Source organism: Myotis lucifugus, unplaced genomic scaffold (assembly GCF_000147115.1).
Source record: "Myotis lucifugus unplaced genomic scaffold, Myoluc2.0 scaffold_186, whole genome shotgun sequence".
Taxonomy (NCBI): domain Eukaryota; kingdom Metazoa; phylum Chordata; class Mammalia; order Chiroptera; family Vespertilionidae; genus Myotis; species Myotis lucifugus.
In genome coordinates this window covers 77,523-93,688 of record NW_005871234.1, presented here as the reverse complement: position 1 = coordinate 93,688, position 16,166 = coordinate 77,523, and the positions used below count along the sequence as shown (strand labels likewise).

Genomic DNA, 16,166 nt, shown 5'->3' with positions numbered 1-16,166 from the left:
GCCCCCTGTCACTCACAGAGCAGGGCCAATCAGGGGGTTGGGGAGCTGCCCCCTGTCACTCACAGAGCAGGGCCCATCAGGGGGTTGTGGAGCTCCCCCCTGTCACGCACAGAGCAGGGCCTATCAGGGGGTTGGGGCACTGCCCCCTGTCACTCACAGAGCAGGGCCCATCAGGGGGGTTGGGGCTCCGTACCCTGTCACACACAGAGCAGGGTCGATCAGGGGGTTGGGGAGCTCCCCCCTATCACGCACAGAGCAGGGCCCATCAGGGGGTTGAGGAGCTCCCCCCTGTCACTCACAGAGTAGGGCCGATAGGGGAGTTGGGGTACCGCCCCCTGTCACACACAGAGCAGGGCGGATCAGGGGGTTGGGGCGCTGCACCCTGTCACACACAGAGCAGGGCCGATCAGGGGGTGGGGGAGCTCCCCCCTATCAGGCACAGAGCAGGGCTGATCAGGGGGTTGGGGCGCCGCACCCTGTCACGAACAGAGCAGGGCGGATAGGGAGGTTGTGGCCCCACCCCCGTCACACACAGAGCCGCAGGGCGATCAGGGGGTTTGGGCACTGCCCCCCTGTCACGCTGATCCTGGTGCTGGGAGCCTCGCTGCTCCGCTGATTCTGGTGCCAGGAGGCATATTACCCTTTGGAGGCTGGCTGGTTTGCCCTGAAGGGTGTCCTGGATCAGGGTGGGGGTCCCCACTGGGGTGCCTGGCCAGTCTGGGTGAGGGGCTGAGGGCCGTTTTCAGGCCAGTGGGTGACTGAAGCTCCCAACTGCTCCTTTTTTTCTTTTTCTTTTTTTTTTTTCTATTCTGGGCCAGCTTTAGCTCTGAGGCCTCGCTGCTGAAAGCAGGTTTCTGGCCTTTACCTTCTGTATTTGATACAATGTTGCGGTCCGGCTGGCTGAAGCCTGGCTGACTGAAAGCCGGTTTCTGGGGTTTTGTTTAGCTTCTATATTTGTTACACTGTTTCTTAGAGTTGCAGCTCAGAGGCCGGCAAGTCAGGCGGGGAACGTTGGAGTTCGCCATCACTGGAGCAAGCAAGCCTCCCTGTTTGCTTCAGTGCATGGCTGCCGGCCGCCATCTTGGCTGACAGTTAATTTGCATAAGGATATGCTGATTAGCCAATGGGAAGGGTAGCGGTCGTACGCTAATTACCATGTTTCTCTTTTATTAGTGTAGATAAGGAGCCCTTCAGATCACCTTAGCTAGCCATGAACGAAGTTGGTTAGCTAAGCTTTTCAGTATATTCTACTTAAATGAAATTTCTGCCTGGGCAAGTTATTTAATTCAATTTTTACCAGAACAGTAAAGGAAGTGACATATGAGTTATTGTTACTCATCTAACCAACAAAACCTTCATGGTGGAACTGAATTTTATTTCTTATGGATTAGGAAAAAAAGTGCCATTGTTACTTTACCTTTGGAGACATCAGCTGCCACTGGTGTCCCTAAAGAAGGGTCCTCAATCTTCTTGCGTTTTCGTTCTGGTTCTGAATCCTTAAAGTCAGATTCTTCACCAACTAAAGTCATTAAAATTTTTAAATAAAAAACGTTATTTAAAATAAATTTACAGACTTTGTACAGTTTACATTAGCTAATCCCTTCCTTCAAAGATTAGTTTATGGCTCACCTTGTTTAATCCTACCTGACCACTCTTCTAAGATTCTTTGATGTAAGGACTAAATAGATAAATCTGTTTAATCTTATTAAATAAATTTAATGGCTGTTTTCAGGCTGGCCACACCCCCTTCAGGGAGGGGGGATCCTGCTGGGGTGCTTGGCCAGCCTGGGTGAGGGGCTGATGGCTGTTTGCAGGCTGGCCAAGCCCCCCAGGCGGGACCCTTACCCCATGAGGGTGTGGCCAGCCTGGGTGAGTGGCTGATGGCTGTTTGCAGGCTGGTCACAGCCCCTTCAGGGTGGGGTCACCCCTGGGGTGCCTGGCCAGCCTGGGTGAGGGGCTGATGGCTGTTTGTAGGCTGGCCAAGTCCCCCAGCAAGGACCCTCACCCCATGAGGGTGTGGTCATCCTGGGTGAGGGGCTGATGGCTTTTTTTCAGGCTGGCCACAGCTCCCAGCCACCCAAGCTCCCAGTGGAGGCTGGCTGGAAGCAGGTATCTGGGATTTATCTATCTTCTTTTTTTATTATTTTTATTTTTTTTTAAAAAAAGTATATTTTATTGATTTTTTACAGAGAGGAAGGGAGAGGGATAGAGAATTAGAAACATTGATGAGAGAGAAACATTGACTAGTTGCCTCCTGCACACCCCCTACTGGGGATGTGCCTGCAACCAAGGTACATGCCCTTGACCGGAATCAAACCTGGGACCTTTCAGTCTGCAGGCCAATGCTCTATCTACTGAGCCAAACCGGTTAGGGCTATCTATCTTCTATAATTGAAACTTTGTTGCCTTTTGCAGAGGCCACAGCCAGCCAGAGCAGGTGGGAAGCTTGGCTTCCTCCATCGCCGGGGCAACCAAGCCTCCAGCTTGCTCCAGCTCCCTGGCTGCCGGCCGCCATCTTGGTTGGGTTAATTTGCATATAGTCACTCTGATTGGCTGGTGGGCATGGCTTGGGCGTAGCGAAGGTATGGTCAATTAGCATCTTTGTCTTTTATTAGTGTAGATTGCCTACTATTCTATTATCCCATTTCATTATATTCCACTATTGCTCTAAATTACAAAAATTAAAAAATCATTATTCAGATCTAATCATTATAAGGCTATACCCCTCCTCCCCCCAACAAGCTATTTCACTATTTTTCTACTTTTCTTCTCTAGTGGTAGATCTAAGACCCCATGCGGTGTTACTCTCTTGTCCCCCTTCAATCAATCCTGCTTTACCTTCACTAATTTGGTAGGCCTCTTCTTTATCTTGCTCTGGTTCTGTCTCAACTGCGTTTTCCAATGGTGGAGTTGTCCCAATTCTAACTCTCTTGGTTGGCATTTTAGCTTAAAAGAAAAAGTCTAATCATTACTTACAGTAACAATATTTAAATTGCTTTTAATGATAAGTAACAATTTTAACATCTTTTTTGAAAACAATACTCAAATTTGGGAAGGAAGCTTATTTCTAATATAAAATAAGAGCATTTTATTTAAAAACATTCAGCATTAGTCTAAGTATTCTTTTATTTTCTGATTTATCTTGTTCCAAACTATATCTTCCTACCTGTGTTCCCTAAGAAGCCTATACATATTTTTCTATTTTGTTACACAAATCTGTGGGACCTTCCTAGTATTTCTTTTTAGTATGGATAACACTTTCAAGATTTCCTTATTGGATATTATTTTGATCTCCCTCAAGTCCTGAAGGTGAGCTGACCTATTATTCTATGCCCTCAAAATATTACTTAACAGTGAAATGGTACCTTCTTAAATTCTTCTAAATCCCAAGTATAAGCAAATACTGGGAGGCGGTCTGGTATAAACAACCTTCTACTTACCAAAGCTAGTTTTCTAAAAACTGCAAATATACCATTTCATTCCAATTTTAATATTGGTACTCTAGTTTGCTTTTTGGTTTTGGTATCTTTTCTTAAGGTATAATAACTTGGGGCGAGGGCTACTCTGTAAGAGAAATCTGTGAAATCTGTACACATTTCCTTGGCTATAACTATTTGTTGGCTTCTTTTATCAATAGAGTAAAAGTATTAGAAATGCTGCAACATGTTTTTAAAATATTTTAAATGTAATACCCTCCTAAAACAGAAAGCAACCACTTCTAAGTATCTACCTGCTAAGTGCCTCTCAGTCATGGTGTTCAGATCTTCTTCCTTAACATTCACACTTACTGGACCCACTTGGGACAAGGCTTCAAGTTTTGTCTTCCTTGTGTCGATAGCTCTCTTTTTCCTATCCCCTCTTTTATCTGTGGGATGTTCATTTTTGCTTTGTGCTAATTCAACTTTTAAATCATCTCCATCTTCCTCTTCTCCAACTTCATCAACAGTAACAAAATTAAGCTCTTCTTTAAGGTTATTAAAATCTGCCACAGAGTCTTCATCCTCTTCATTTACTTCATCCAAAGTCACTAAGTGCAGGTCACTGCTGTCATCCTGTATTTCATCTACAGTAACCAAAGTAGAAGGGTCTTCAGGCATCTGGGAAGAAATGAAGTCAATGGACTCACTTCCAGTATTTTCCTCATTTCCTTTAGTATTTAAAGTGGCAAAATTTAAGTCTGCTGATTCATTTAAAGGTAGCTCCTCTACTTCTCCAATTTCATCCACAGTTACCAAGCGTTCCTGTTTGAGAAGATCTTGTTCTTCAGCCACCGACAGTACAATAACATCTTTAGGTTCACTGTGGGATATGCAATCATCTTGATCAATTAACTCATCTAATGTAAGAAGTGAATTTGAATTTTTTACCATTTCTTCCATATTTATTTCTTCTTCATCAATAACTTCATCTACAGTGACTAGAGCTTGTGCTAGATGTGCAGCTGCATCTTCCTCTTCCCCAATCTCATCCAATGTTACAAAAGATAATTCTCCCTCGACAACATGCGGGGCAGTTTTCCCTTTCTTCTTCTTTACAATAAGTTCAGAGGAAGGGATATTTTTGAGAGCTTCTTTCCTTTTTCCCTTTAGTGGATTCTGTTTGGCTTGTGAAGGATTCACTTCTTCTATAACCTCATCCACAGTAACAAATTCATCCAAATTAAATGGAAATAATGGTTCCTGTTGGAAAGGTTAAAAAAAAAAATCAAAGAATTGTGAATAACTACTAATAAACGGACTACATTTCAAATAGCCCCAGTAAATGTGCATGAAGTATCATTTGTGAGAATTTCAGTGCAAAGAGGTTTCCTAAAGGTTGAAATTAGTTATTTTTAAAAGCCCGAGAAATGAATTAGCTGTAGTTCACAAGGTAAACAATGCCAAGGGTAAAACCCTAGTAATAATCTAATTCCACCTTCACTTAATTTCAATAAGACTATAAATAATTCCTAAATAATGTGCAAGTTTTAAAATATGATGGACAAAAGCATTTATCAAACAATATAATATAAAGAATTCACTGTTCCATATGTTGAATATCACAATGAAGTTAAAAAGTAAATAGCTAATGGGGGGGATGATGACACATTTGTAATACCTTAACTAATAAAAAATAAATAAATAAATTTTAAAAAAGTAAATAGCTACCAAGATAGCTCCATGGGCCAGTTTATATGTAATATATATTTTAAGATATGCAGCACTTAAATATAAAGTTTACATATTGATAAAGTTATATGGAAAATTGCTAAGACCTTGTGGCAAGTATTACTGCACTTACAAAAAAGTAGTACCTATAATTCAAAAAATAATGCCAATAGTAAAGAAAATAAATTCCCAGCAGGCTTTTCCTATAACATTTAGTATGCTATCAATGATTAATTATTAGTACATATAATAATGACATTTGAATATATACCCAGTAATTTGGGGAGGAAGGAATCTGTAAGCAGTTGTATTATCAACTTATTAAGTCAATGGGATAACTATATCTTTACTTCTGCTTCTTAAACTAATATATTCCCTTGCCCCAATAAAATAGGCTCAAATTCTTCCCCTACCAGAGGAAGTAAATAAAATGACTAGGGCCCTAACCAGTTTGGCTTGGTGGATAGAGTATCAGCCTGTGGACTGAAGGGTCCCAGGTTTGATTCCGGTCAAGGGTATGTACTTTGGTTGTGGGCACATCCCCAGGAGGGGGTGTGCAGGAGGCAGCTGATTGATGTTTCTCTCTCATCGATGTTTCAAACTCTCTATCACTCTCCCTTCTTCTCTGTAAAAAATCAATAAAATATATATTAAAAAAATGACTAGGAAAAAATTTTCATGAATGGTGGAATCCTAAAATAGCAAACATAAAATGTAAGCTGTATGCTTGGCTGAGTACCAGAAAAATAAATAAATCATAGAGCCCATCCATTTACCAAAATGACCACCTTTTTGGAAGTGTAGAAAAATGAGGGGAAGACTTCAGTCAAGCCCCAGTCTCCTTTTCACATATCATTTTATTCTGTGTTTATAACCTATTCTTGTCAATATGAGATTAAAGGCATTTTCCTACTCTAATTCTCTTTCTGTCCCTGGGTAACTTTTTGCCCTGCATCAAGAACACAAACTAAGGGGGAGAAACCAAGATGGTGGCATAGGTAAACACCAAAAATTGCTGCCTCCGACAACAACTTCAAAAATACAACGAAAAGACAAAACGGACATCATCCAGAACCACAGGAAGGCTGGCTGAGTGGAAATTCTACAACTAGAAGGAAAGAGAAAAGCACACTGAGACCCAGAGGAGCTGCAGAAGTAAAGTGCAGAGGTACAGAGGCTTGCGCGCGCGCGCGCATAGGGGCAGGCACCTGAGGACCTGGCTGTCTCTTTGAATCGGGAGGGAGTCACAAGCTCCCGACTGCTCTGAACTCCAGTTCCGGGAGGTCTCTGGGGATCCAGGACTCATACGGGGAGAAACTGGACTGTCTGGCAGCAGGCAGAACTTGGAACTTGAGGGCGGCTTTCCCTCAGAGGTGCTTGCAGCAATTACCAAGACACTGAGACATGGGGCCCCTTAGGGTAGGGCTGAGGATCAGCAATAGCTGCTTGCTCTGCTCTGTTGCTTCCGAGACCCCGCCCCACCCAGGCTGCGGCAGAAGCTTTTGCATATGAATGCCCTGGCCCTTTGCAATCTGAAAAGTACCTAACAAACTGCAGCTGGGCCAGACAGACCCAGAACTTCCAAGAGAAGACCCAAGGCCCCACAGCAGCTTGCATTGCTTCACAGCTGGGCCTCATCTGGGCACCTCCAAACCCCCCAAAAAAGGAAGGGGAATCTGCAGATCTCTTCGTAGCTCCTGCTGGGTAGCCTTAGGCAGAGGCTAAATTAGCTCCTCCTTAGAACCAAGAGCCATTGTACCCAGTGGTCAGAGTGGGACCATCCAGATTACAACTCCTCAGATCCATAAGGAACACACTCAGGGGGCAGACTCAGTGAGCACCAAAGCCCCACTGAAGCAAGTCTTGCCCCAGAAGGGTGTCTTCAGCACAGAAGTTCTCCCACTGCAGACACAGCTGATTCTCACAGCCAATTGGCCTGAAGGTCAATTCCTCCCAGTGACACCTACAACAATCAAGGCTTAACTACAACAAGACTGTGCACACAGCCCACAAAGGGGTGCACCAAGAGTGTCCACCTCAGGTAATTGGGGAGACTGAGCCACTGGGCCCTATAGGACACCTAGCACAGAAAGCCACTCTATCAACACAGGGAAGCATAAAAAATGCGGAGACAAAGAAACAGGACACAAATGACAGAAATGGAGGAAAGCAAACTACTGGATACAGAGTTCAAAACCACGTTTGTAAGGTTTTTCAAGAATTTTATGGAAACCGCCGATAAATTTAGTGAGACCCTGGAGGATATGAAAAAAGACCAACTAGAAATTAAGCATACACTGACTGAAATAAAGAATAATATACAGAGATCCAACAGCAGACAAGAGGATCCCAAGAATCAAGTCAAAGATTTGAAATATGAAGAAACAAAAAATACCCAACCGGAAAAGCAAAAAGCAAAAAGAATCCAAAAATATTAAGATAGTGTAAGGAGTCTCTGGGACAACTTCAAGCGTACCAACATCAGAATTATAGGGGTGCCAGAAGATGAGAGAGAGCAAGGTATTGAAAACCTATTTGAAAAAATAATGACAGAAAACTTCCCCTACCTGGTGAAAGAAATAGACTTACAAGTCCAGGAAGCGCAGAGAACCCCAAACAAAAGGAATCCAAAGAGGACCACACCAAGACACATCATAATTAAAATGCCAAGAGCAAAAGACAAAGAGAGAATCTTAAAAGCAGCAAGAGAAAGAGAGTCAATTACCTACAAGGGAATACCCATACGACTGTCAGCTGATTTCTCAACAGAAACTTTGCAGGCCAGAAGGGAGTGGCAAGAAATATTCAAAGTGATGAAACCAAGAACCTAGATTACTTTATCCAGCAAAGCTATCATTCAGAAGTGAAGCCAGATAAAGAGCTTCACAGATAAGGAAAAGCTAAAGGAGTTCATCACCACTAAACCAGTATTATACGAAATGCTGAAAGGTATCCTTTAAGAAGAGGAAGAAGAAAAAGGTAAAGATACAAATTATGAACAACAAATATGCATCTATCAACAAGTGAATCTAAGAATCAAGTGAATAAATAATCTGAGGTACAGAATGAACTGGTGATTATAATGAATCAGGGACATAGAAAGGGAATGGACTGACTATTCTTGGGGGGGAAAGGGGAGTGGGAGATGCGGGAAGAGACTGGACAAAAATCGTGCACCTATGGATGAGGACAGTGGGTGGGGAGTGAGGGCGGAGGGTGGGGAGGGAACTGGGAGGAGGGGAGTTATGGGTGGGGGGGAAAGAGGAACAAATGTAATCTGAACAATAAAGATTTAATAAAAATAAAAAAGAACACAAACTAAGGACTTGTATGCACGCCTATAAATAAGGATAAGCAATGGACACAGTCACTAGGGGCGTGGGGGGAGGGTATGTGCCAGGGAGTAGGGGAGGCTCAGGGGAGGTCAATGAGGGAAAAAGGAGACATATGTACTACTATTTGTAATACTTCAAACAAAACAAAAACAACAACAAAAAACCCCACAAACTAGCCTAGTTCAAGGTAAAAAACAAATTGGTAATAGGGTCCAAAGAAAATAAAACATCTCATTCCTATCCTTTGTTCTATATATATCAATTTAATTATTACAGGAGAGAGACAAGTTATAAGGTAGATGAACTCTTCCATGGATGGATAGAACAGAAGGGTTTAATAAACTATTTCTCACCTCTTTAGATTTGGAACTTCTACCAGTGGTGCTTTTAGGATTCTTGGTGTTTTGCCCAACCAAAGTCTGAAATATTAAGTAAAAAAATATAGAAAAAAAAAGAATTTACAACTAGGTTATTAGTGTTCTTTAAAAAGGGAAAGAGAATTCAATCAACAAACATTATCCAAACACATTCAGTTATGCCAATATTTACCAGGTATACCAAACTAAGTCACCAGTTAATAACAGTGTAGGCATAATCTATAAGTTGTAGTTAAATTCAGTTTTACTGACCTTTTCCAACAATATCTAAGTTGGGCAATCAGTAAGCTGATAAATAAAGCTTCAATTTCAAAAAGAAAAGTTTCCCATTCAGAAGCAGAGTACTAAGTCACTTCAGGAGACTCACTGAAGACTTTATTTTTAAAACACAAAGTTAAGTTTCTGACCACATTTTATCCAAATAAAGCTTTCCAAACCTGTTAATAATTATGAACTTGAGCTTATTATTCTAAATGTCTATCAGCTTAGATCAATGGAACCAGAAAGAGAAATGGAAGCTTGGGAGTAAAGTGAGATGAAGTATAAAACAAGATTACATCTACTCCAAAGCTACAACAAGAGAGCTAATCACTTCAAAAATACATTGAGCCATTCTTCCTACCCTCCTCACCTTATTGTTGCTGTCATCCCGTTTCATGGTGGAAGGTCTAGCCTCTGTTTCCTGAGACTGTTTTGTAATATCCCTGTAATCCAGTTTAGAATCCTTGTCTTGCAGAGCTGAGATCCTTCCACTGCCTCCTCTGGTAATACCGCTTTGAGTAGATTTGATTTTACTGCTGTTTTCAGCCAACCTGGCACTTGTAGGTTTAAGACCCAATTCCTTGGCTGAAAGTTTCTTTTCAGCATTTATTTGATCTCTGAGTACAGGTTTTAGAAAACTTTTCTGGTTTTCAGATTTGGAAGCTGTAGTTTTTGCCTTTGGAGAAGAGACCATACCAGCCTTGATGCTTGATTTACTGCTAGGTGCATTTGATGTAGCCAGCATACTAGTTTTACTAGTTTCATCAGGCTTACTGGCCTGGCACACTCCTTTACTTGGGTATGCCTTGACCCCAGTGTTTTCTGCAGGTTTTTCTTTCATTGCTACCGCAATCTTTTCCACCTTCTCTGCAACCATCCTAGCATCATTCTTTTCAGCCTTCTCTGTTCCTATTTGCAGATCCATTTTGGTTTCCTTAGTATTAAATTCATTCTCCTCCTGTTCATCCATGTTACTTTTTTCAGAAATTCCGTTTTTGCTCATTGTCTTCTCATCCCCAGTGGAAATTCCTGGTACCAGGGTCACAACACAAGTAGATGGTACTATTTCTGAAACAGTTTCATGTTTGTCCACTTCAGCTATAGCTTCTATCATAGCCTGTGTAATCCCAGAAAAGAAGTCTTCTGCTTCAGATGGAGATTCTTCTAGAATTCCTTGGATGTTCCTTTCTTCTATAAATGCACTGTCAGATGTTGCTAATTCTGTTTCAGCTTTAATAATTTCTGCCTCTTCCTTCCCAAAGTCACTGGTATACACCTGCTGATTTAAAACAGACTCCTCTACATTTTCGGTGAATAATTCAATATTGGTTGGAATGGATTCTACAAGAGGAATTTTCACTTTGACCTCCTCCCCTTGAGTTTCAATTTCCAACGTTTCAATAGCAAAGTCAGAGTCACATAGTATTCTGTCAGGTTCTTCCTCACAAAACTCTTCCTGTTGTACAGAAGTTTCTGTTTGAATGCTGGGAATAGTTTCTTCTTCAACCTCACTAGGTTTAACAGAGGGACTATCAGCTGCTGTTTGCACCTCACTTTCATCAACTGGACTGTTTTTCAAGTCAGGGCTAAAAGTATTTAAAAACAAACAAAAAAGAACACAAACAAAAACACAAACAAAAATCAAACTATGATGAGAATTCAACCATCATAAATAATCCCGTTGATGCCAATTGTTAAGAGTTCCTAATGCATTAATAATAAGCATAGGGAAATCCAGCCAATCAGCATTAAAATGGTTAAGATGCCTTGATGTAAATATGTAAACAATATAAAAATTTTAAAGAGATCCTCCAGTGCATTGAAGATTTCTTTTTAGTTCAAAGGAAACGGCAAAATTATAACCATTGATCAGATTCTTGTACTCATCTAAGCTATAATAAATTTTTTCCTTCTGTGTTAAATTTGCATCTTATTATTAGGTCCTATCTTTCTAACAGTGGTAACTGAAATAATAAAATATATATGTAGCTTTACAATAAAACTAATAATCTACACATTGAAATCTAAAACCTTACCTAAAAGGAACAACATAAACAGAAACTGATAGTAAGTCACCTCTTTCTTTTTTGGGGGATGAAACAGATTTGTTTTAAATTTCCCAAGAACTGTATTTATTACTAATACTTAAAACATTCCTTGGAAGTTTTAATGCTCTGTTGGATATTTAAAGTTAGAGATGAAACTGATAGTAGTGTCACCCTAACATAAATATGAGGTCTTATTATAAAATATGTACCTTTGGCTATATTATGAGAAGAAATATGTTAAAAGAAATATTTTCAGTTATAGAGAATAATATACAATTCCAATACATAACTTAAAAATGTAAGTAAAATTATTCAGAATAAATGGAGGAAATAAATGTAACTGATCTTATTTCATTGTGGTCTTTCCAAATGAAAGGTAAGCAAAAGTGTGAGTCTATAATTAAACTACTTTCGTTGAGACAGAGACAGAATAAACTATATTAATGTTCCAAAGATCAGACGTAATTTTGAAGAGTAACAAGGAAAATCCAAGCTTCTGAAGACAGTGTCCAGCATGTTATCAACACAAATTGAAGTTCAACAAATACATTCACTTAATTACATCAGAAGCAGCAGGTTGGAGGAAGACACCAGACAGAAAGTGGTCATGCCACATCAACACCTCATAGTAAAGAGTATCTACATTTTCCCCCCTACTTTAAAAAACAGGTGGTGATGAGATACCCCTATGATATGCTTCTTAAGAGGTGGCCATATATCCTTTATTGAACACAAGATAATGTGTATCTGTGTCCTGACATGTTAATAATATTTTAGAAGTTTGGAAAAAGTGCTATCACATAAGGGTCTAATAACTGGAGGCAGTAAACTAGTCCTCTCCCTAAAATTGGTAAGTTTAAACTTCCAAAGGAGAAAACTTTTTTAAGAGATCAGAAAAACACCTTTTGAAAAAAAGTGTAAAGGCAAAGAGGCTGAGGAATTTAAGTTAAACAGCCAGTAACCATAGACCTTAATCAATACATTTATTCATTTATATAAGCATATAAGCTACCCTTCACACGCTGAAAGGGTTTAAATGTTGTTTTAAATAATTCACACCCCTTACATTAAAAAATACCAATGGCTAATTTTAAGTGTTCCAAATTTTTAGGACTAGCACAAATATGACAAAGACAAGAAAAAGTTGTGACATTCAGTTACAGCAGTTACATAAATATGATTTCTCAAAATACAAACATTTTGTTTTTAAATCACAAGACTCATTTCCAATGATAAGGATAAAATTCAAATTTCTGCCTCATTACACAACTGTGTATAAACCCTAAAGCCTTTACAAATTAAGGCTATTACAAAAACACCGATCTACTGGTCTAGAAGACTAGCAATGCGGATTTTGATTCCTGGCTCTAGAATACAGCAAGTCCTTCCCCTTTGCCATATTTAAAGTTTGTCAATTAAAAAAAAGCTATTATCTTTTCTATAAAATGAATCACTATGCAGCAGTTCCATATTTCAAACAGAGAGCATAGACCTACTTGGAAAATGGCTCAATTCCATATTTGTTCTTGTGCATGGTTTTTTTAAAAATTACAGTGCTTTCTTCAAGAATTCATTTACCAAAAATTAGTATCTAGTTTTCTGGCTAATATGGGAAAAAGTCTCAATATTCATCTAGTTAGCTTAGAAAGTCAGTTTGAAATGTCAAATACATGTAATTATTAACATTAGAAGTCAAACAATCAGTCTTTCAGAAGATCAAAGGAAAACAATCATATTCTGGGAAATGGCACAAAAAATTGGTCCCAGGAAGGCATTCAGGATACAAGTATTAATTTCCCACCCTCTGCCCACCCCCCCCCCCCGCCCCCATAACACCAGAGTTTCAAATCTTCAGAAAAGGCATACAAGAAAAGCTGGGCATGAGAACAAATGGTAAGACTATACCATACAATATACAAGAAACTTTAGACTGAGACTTAACAATACTGAAGATTAGTGTTTATTTCAGAGTGCCACTGGATACTTCCCAACATTATGAATGAATTGGTGAAAATCTTGTGTCCTTATTTTGAGCCTTAATCACATGATAAATAATGTTACATGGGGGAAGACGAGAACAGGCAAAATGTAGTTATTATTATATTATTAATATATTCATGTGAGATATCCTTTCAGTAGAAAATATATTTAAATACTTCAACTATAAACAAACAGGCAAAAAAGCACCCATATTTTCTCAGAATCAGTTTAACTCCAATAAAGAAATGTGAAGTATTTGGGCTAAAACCCGCATTTTTTTTTCTAATGTCATATAAGTCAGAAAAAAACTGAGTGCAAAATGGGAATTAAAAAGTTATTAGTGCTAGATTTTTTTAAATTGATGTTTAAGATTAGACAATTATCTCTAAATTCATTAAGAAATATATTTTGATTTTAAGTCAAAACGAGAGGGAAAAAAATGACCAAAACACAGATGATGCCTATTCCTGCAGACCTGAAAGAAATTTTGTCAGATGAAATATATAAAATAGAATTTTCAAAGAGTTTACTTACTTACCAGCCAGAGTTACTGTGGCCAAACTGTAGGTCTATCTTTACTACATGTGGCATTGTTACTTATTAAGCCATTCATGGGCTTTTATATCAAACACTGCTTTTGGTATTACTTCTTAGGCATATGAATTGGTATGATGTACAACTTAAAGTTTGTGCCGACACATACATCAAATCTATTGCTTCAAGTCACCAACATATTTTAATGTACTCATAACCCTCTATCACTTAAAAGTCTCATTTTATAAATATTAATTACTGAGAAGAAAAATCAGTAGAACTTCCTATTTTTCTGTTCTTCAGGCATCTTACAATTAGTGCATCAAATAAAATAAACTCTCCACATTTTAAGCACTTTCAAAATGCTCATACTTAAAAGCTCTTACTACATTAATTCCAACAAATAAGGGTAAATTACATTAATTATATAAGGGAAGGAAAAAGAGTTTAAATTCGTAAATCCCAATAAAGAGTAGTAACAGGGAGATTAGTCATTGGTGGGGCAAAGGTGGTGATATGAGTGGATTCATCAGGAAGAGAGAGTGACTAAAAAGACAATGTGGTCAAAACAAAGCTGTGAGTGAGTCACTACTTTGTGTAGGTTCTGAAGAACAAACTTTCATCCTCTGAAAATATAAAGCGGGATACATATTACTGTTTTATAAATATCCCTTTCCACACCCCAGCTGTTTTTAAAAAGTATCAAAATACACACTGAACATTACCTTTTTGGTTTTAAGTGTAAAATTTTAAAAGATTATGCAAAAAGATTGAAGTATTATCATTGTAACTATTTTGGAAAAGAAAATCTAACATGAAGAATATAAAACTGATCACAGAGTCGAGTTGTTTAAGAGTCTTAGCAAAACATTTAATAAAGAAGTCATATTTACATATTTAACTCAAATTGTGTTTATACAGTTTTTCTAAAAAAAAAAAAAAATCTGTAAATACCGAGACAAAAAACAAAAACAAAAATCACCCCCTTGGTCAACAAAACCAAAAGAGAAAACCACAATACTTAAATATATACAAAATGAACATGTAAAATAAGAAATTTTTGCTACAGGTGAACAATTACTACAAAATACAGAAATGAAATGCAGTAATTAACTAAATACTAGATGAAAATGTTAATATACTTAAAGCCACATACCTTTCTTTTCCTAGTTCTTGGTCTTTCTCAGCTTGAGCCTGTAACATAATTCCACATTTTAGTAGAGCCTATTATACTAAACTTTAAGTATTTAACCCATCAATGCAATGATTTCAATTCTTAAAATCTAAGCAAAAATAAATAAATAAATAAATAATAAAAAAAAAAATAACAAACTACACTTAAAATATATTAAAATTAAAGTTAATTTTCAGTGTTCACATAACTATCAGATTCTAGATAGGTTATAGAGAAAAACTTCTCAATTAAGGTTATGTTATAGAGAAAAACTAACAATAGCAACTAATGAGAAAAAAATGTTTCCTTAGTGTTGACATAAATAGGAAATAAACTTTTAACTTTAAAAACCTGGAAATACCACCTTTAGCTAAGAATAAAAACAATCAATCTGAAATATCAACATCTTCACATTGTGCAATTATTACTGGAAAAAAACTTCTATTCATAAGGGAAACTAGTTGACTTGAAGAAGTATTCTACTCAAAAACACCTAGAAAAGTTGGACAAAATTTAACAATAATCTTTTAGACACATATCCGAACCACCAAGAAATATGAGAAATCATATTATTTGGGGCCCAAAATGGAAGCAGGAATTAAAATTCAGTGTCTATGTACCAAACACTAGGCTAGGCACTTAGGATATATCACAGTGAGTGAACAAACCAAGCAAAAATATATGCCCTTTATTTATTTTAATTTCCTTTTAGTTAATTGAATTTATTGGGGTGACATTTGTCAACAAAAACATACAGGTTTCAGGTGCACCATTCTACAACATATCACCTGTACACCATACTGTGTGTTCACCACCCCAAGTCAAGTCTCCAGCCATCACCAGTTCTCTCTCCTATACCCTCCTCCATCTCCACCCTACAATCACCACACTGCTGTCCACATCCATGAGTTCTCTTTTTATTTTTTTCTCAATCTCTTCACCCCCCACAATCTCCCACACAGATGTCAGCCTGCTCTCTATATATGCCCTTTAAAGTTTACACATGCTAGCTGGAGGCTTTTTCTGTGGGAATTGTGTCCTCTGAGCTGAGAATTATCTTCCTCCATATTCGGTCAAATTAAAACCTCAGACTTTTACTTAAAAAAAAACAACTGAGTAATGTGCCCAGAGAGAATTCCTGGTGTGGGAGTCCCAGAGAAAAGGCGTTCTTTACTGAGGTATCTGGTGGGATATCTAGACTATATCGTAATGATTTATGACTGAAATTAAAGATGGCAGTTGATAAGCTCCATCCACAGTGTTTCCATACAGTTTATATGACAGTAGAGGAAATCTATACCAGATACCTT

The 16,166-nt window shown here is 38.4% G+C and overlaps 1 protein-coding gene across 7 annotated transcripts in view; it reads right to left on the bottom strand.

Moving 5' to 3' along the window:
- Window positions 1-16,166, bottom strand: part of ZNF638 (zinc finger protein 638) — an 81,459-nt gene that overhangs the window by 2,760 nt on the left and 62,533 nt on the right. For 6 of the 7 annotated variants that reach the window (XM_006096754.3, XM_023760646.1, XM_014462657.2 and 3 more), the window contains 6 exons: window positions 14,839-14,876; window positions 9,491-10,706; window positions 8,836-8,901; window positions 3,731-4,679; window positions 2,839-2,946; window positions 1,418-1,519 (listed from right to left, as the gene is read on the bottom strand). In XM_006096754.3, coding sequence (XP_006096816.1) covers window positions 1,418-1,519; window positions 2,839-2,946; window positions 3,731-4,679; window positions 8,836-8,901; window positions 9,491-10,706; window positions 14,839-14,876 — 2,479 coding nt within the window. The remainder of the gene's footprint in view (window positions 1-1,417; window positions 1,520-2,838; window positions 2,947-3,730; window positions 4,680-8,835; window positions 8,902-9,490; window positions 10,707-14,838; window positions 14,877-16,166) is intronic. The other variant, XM_023760644.1, reaches the window with a different exon arrangement.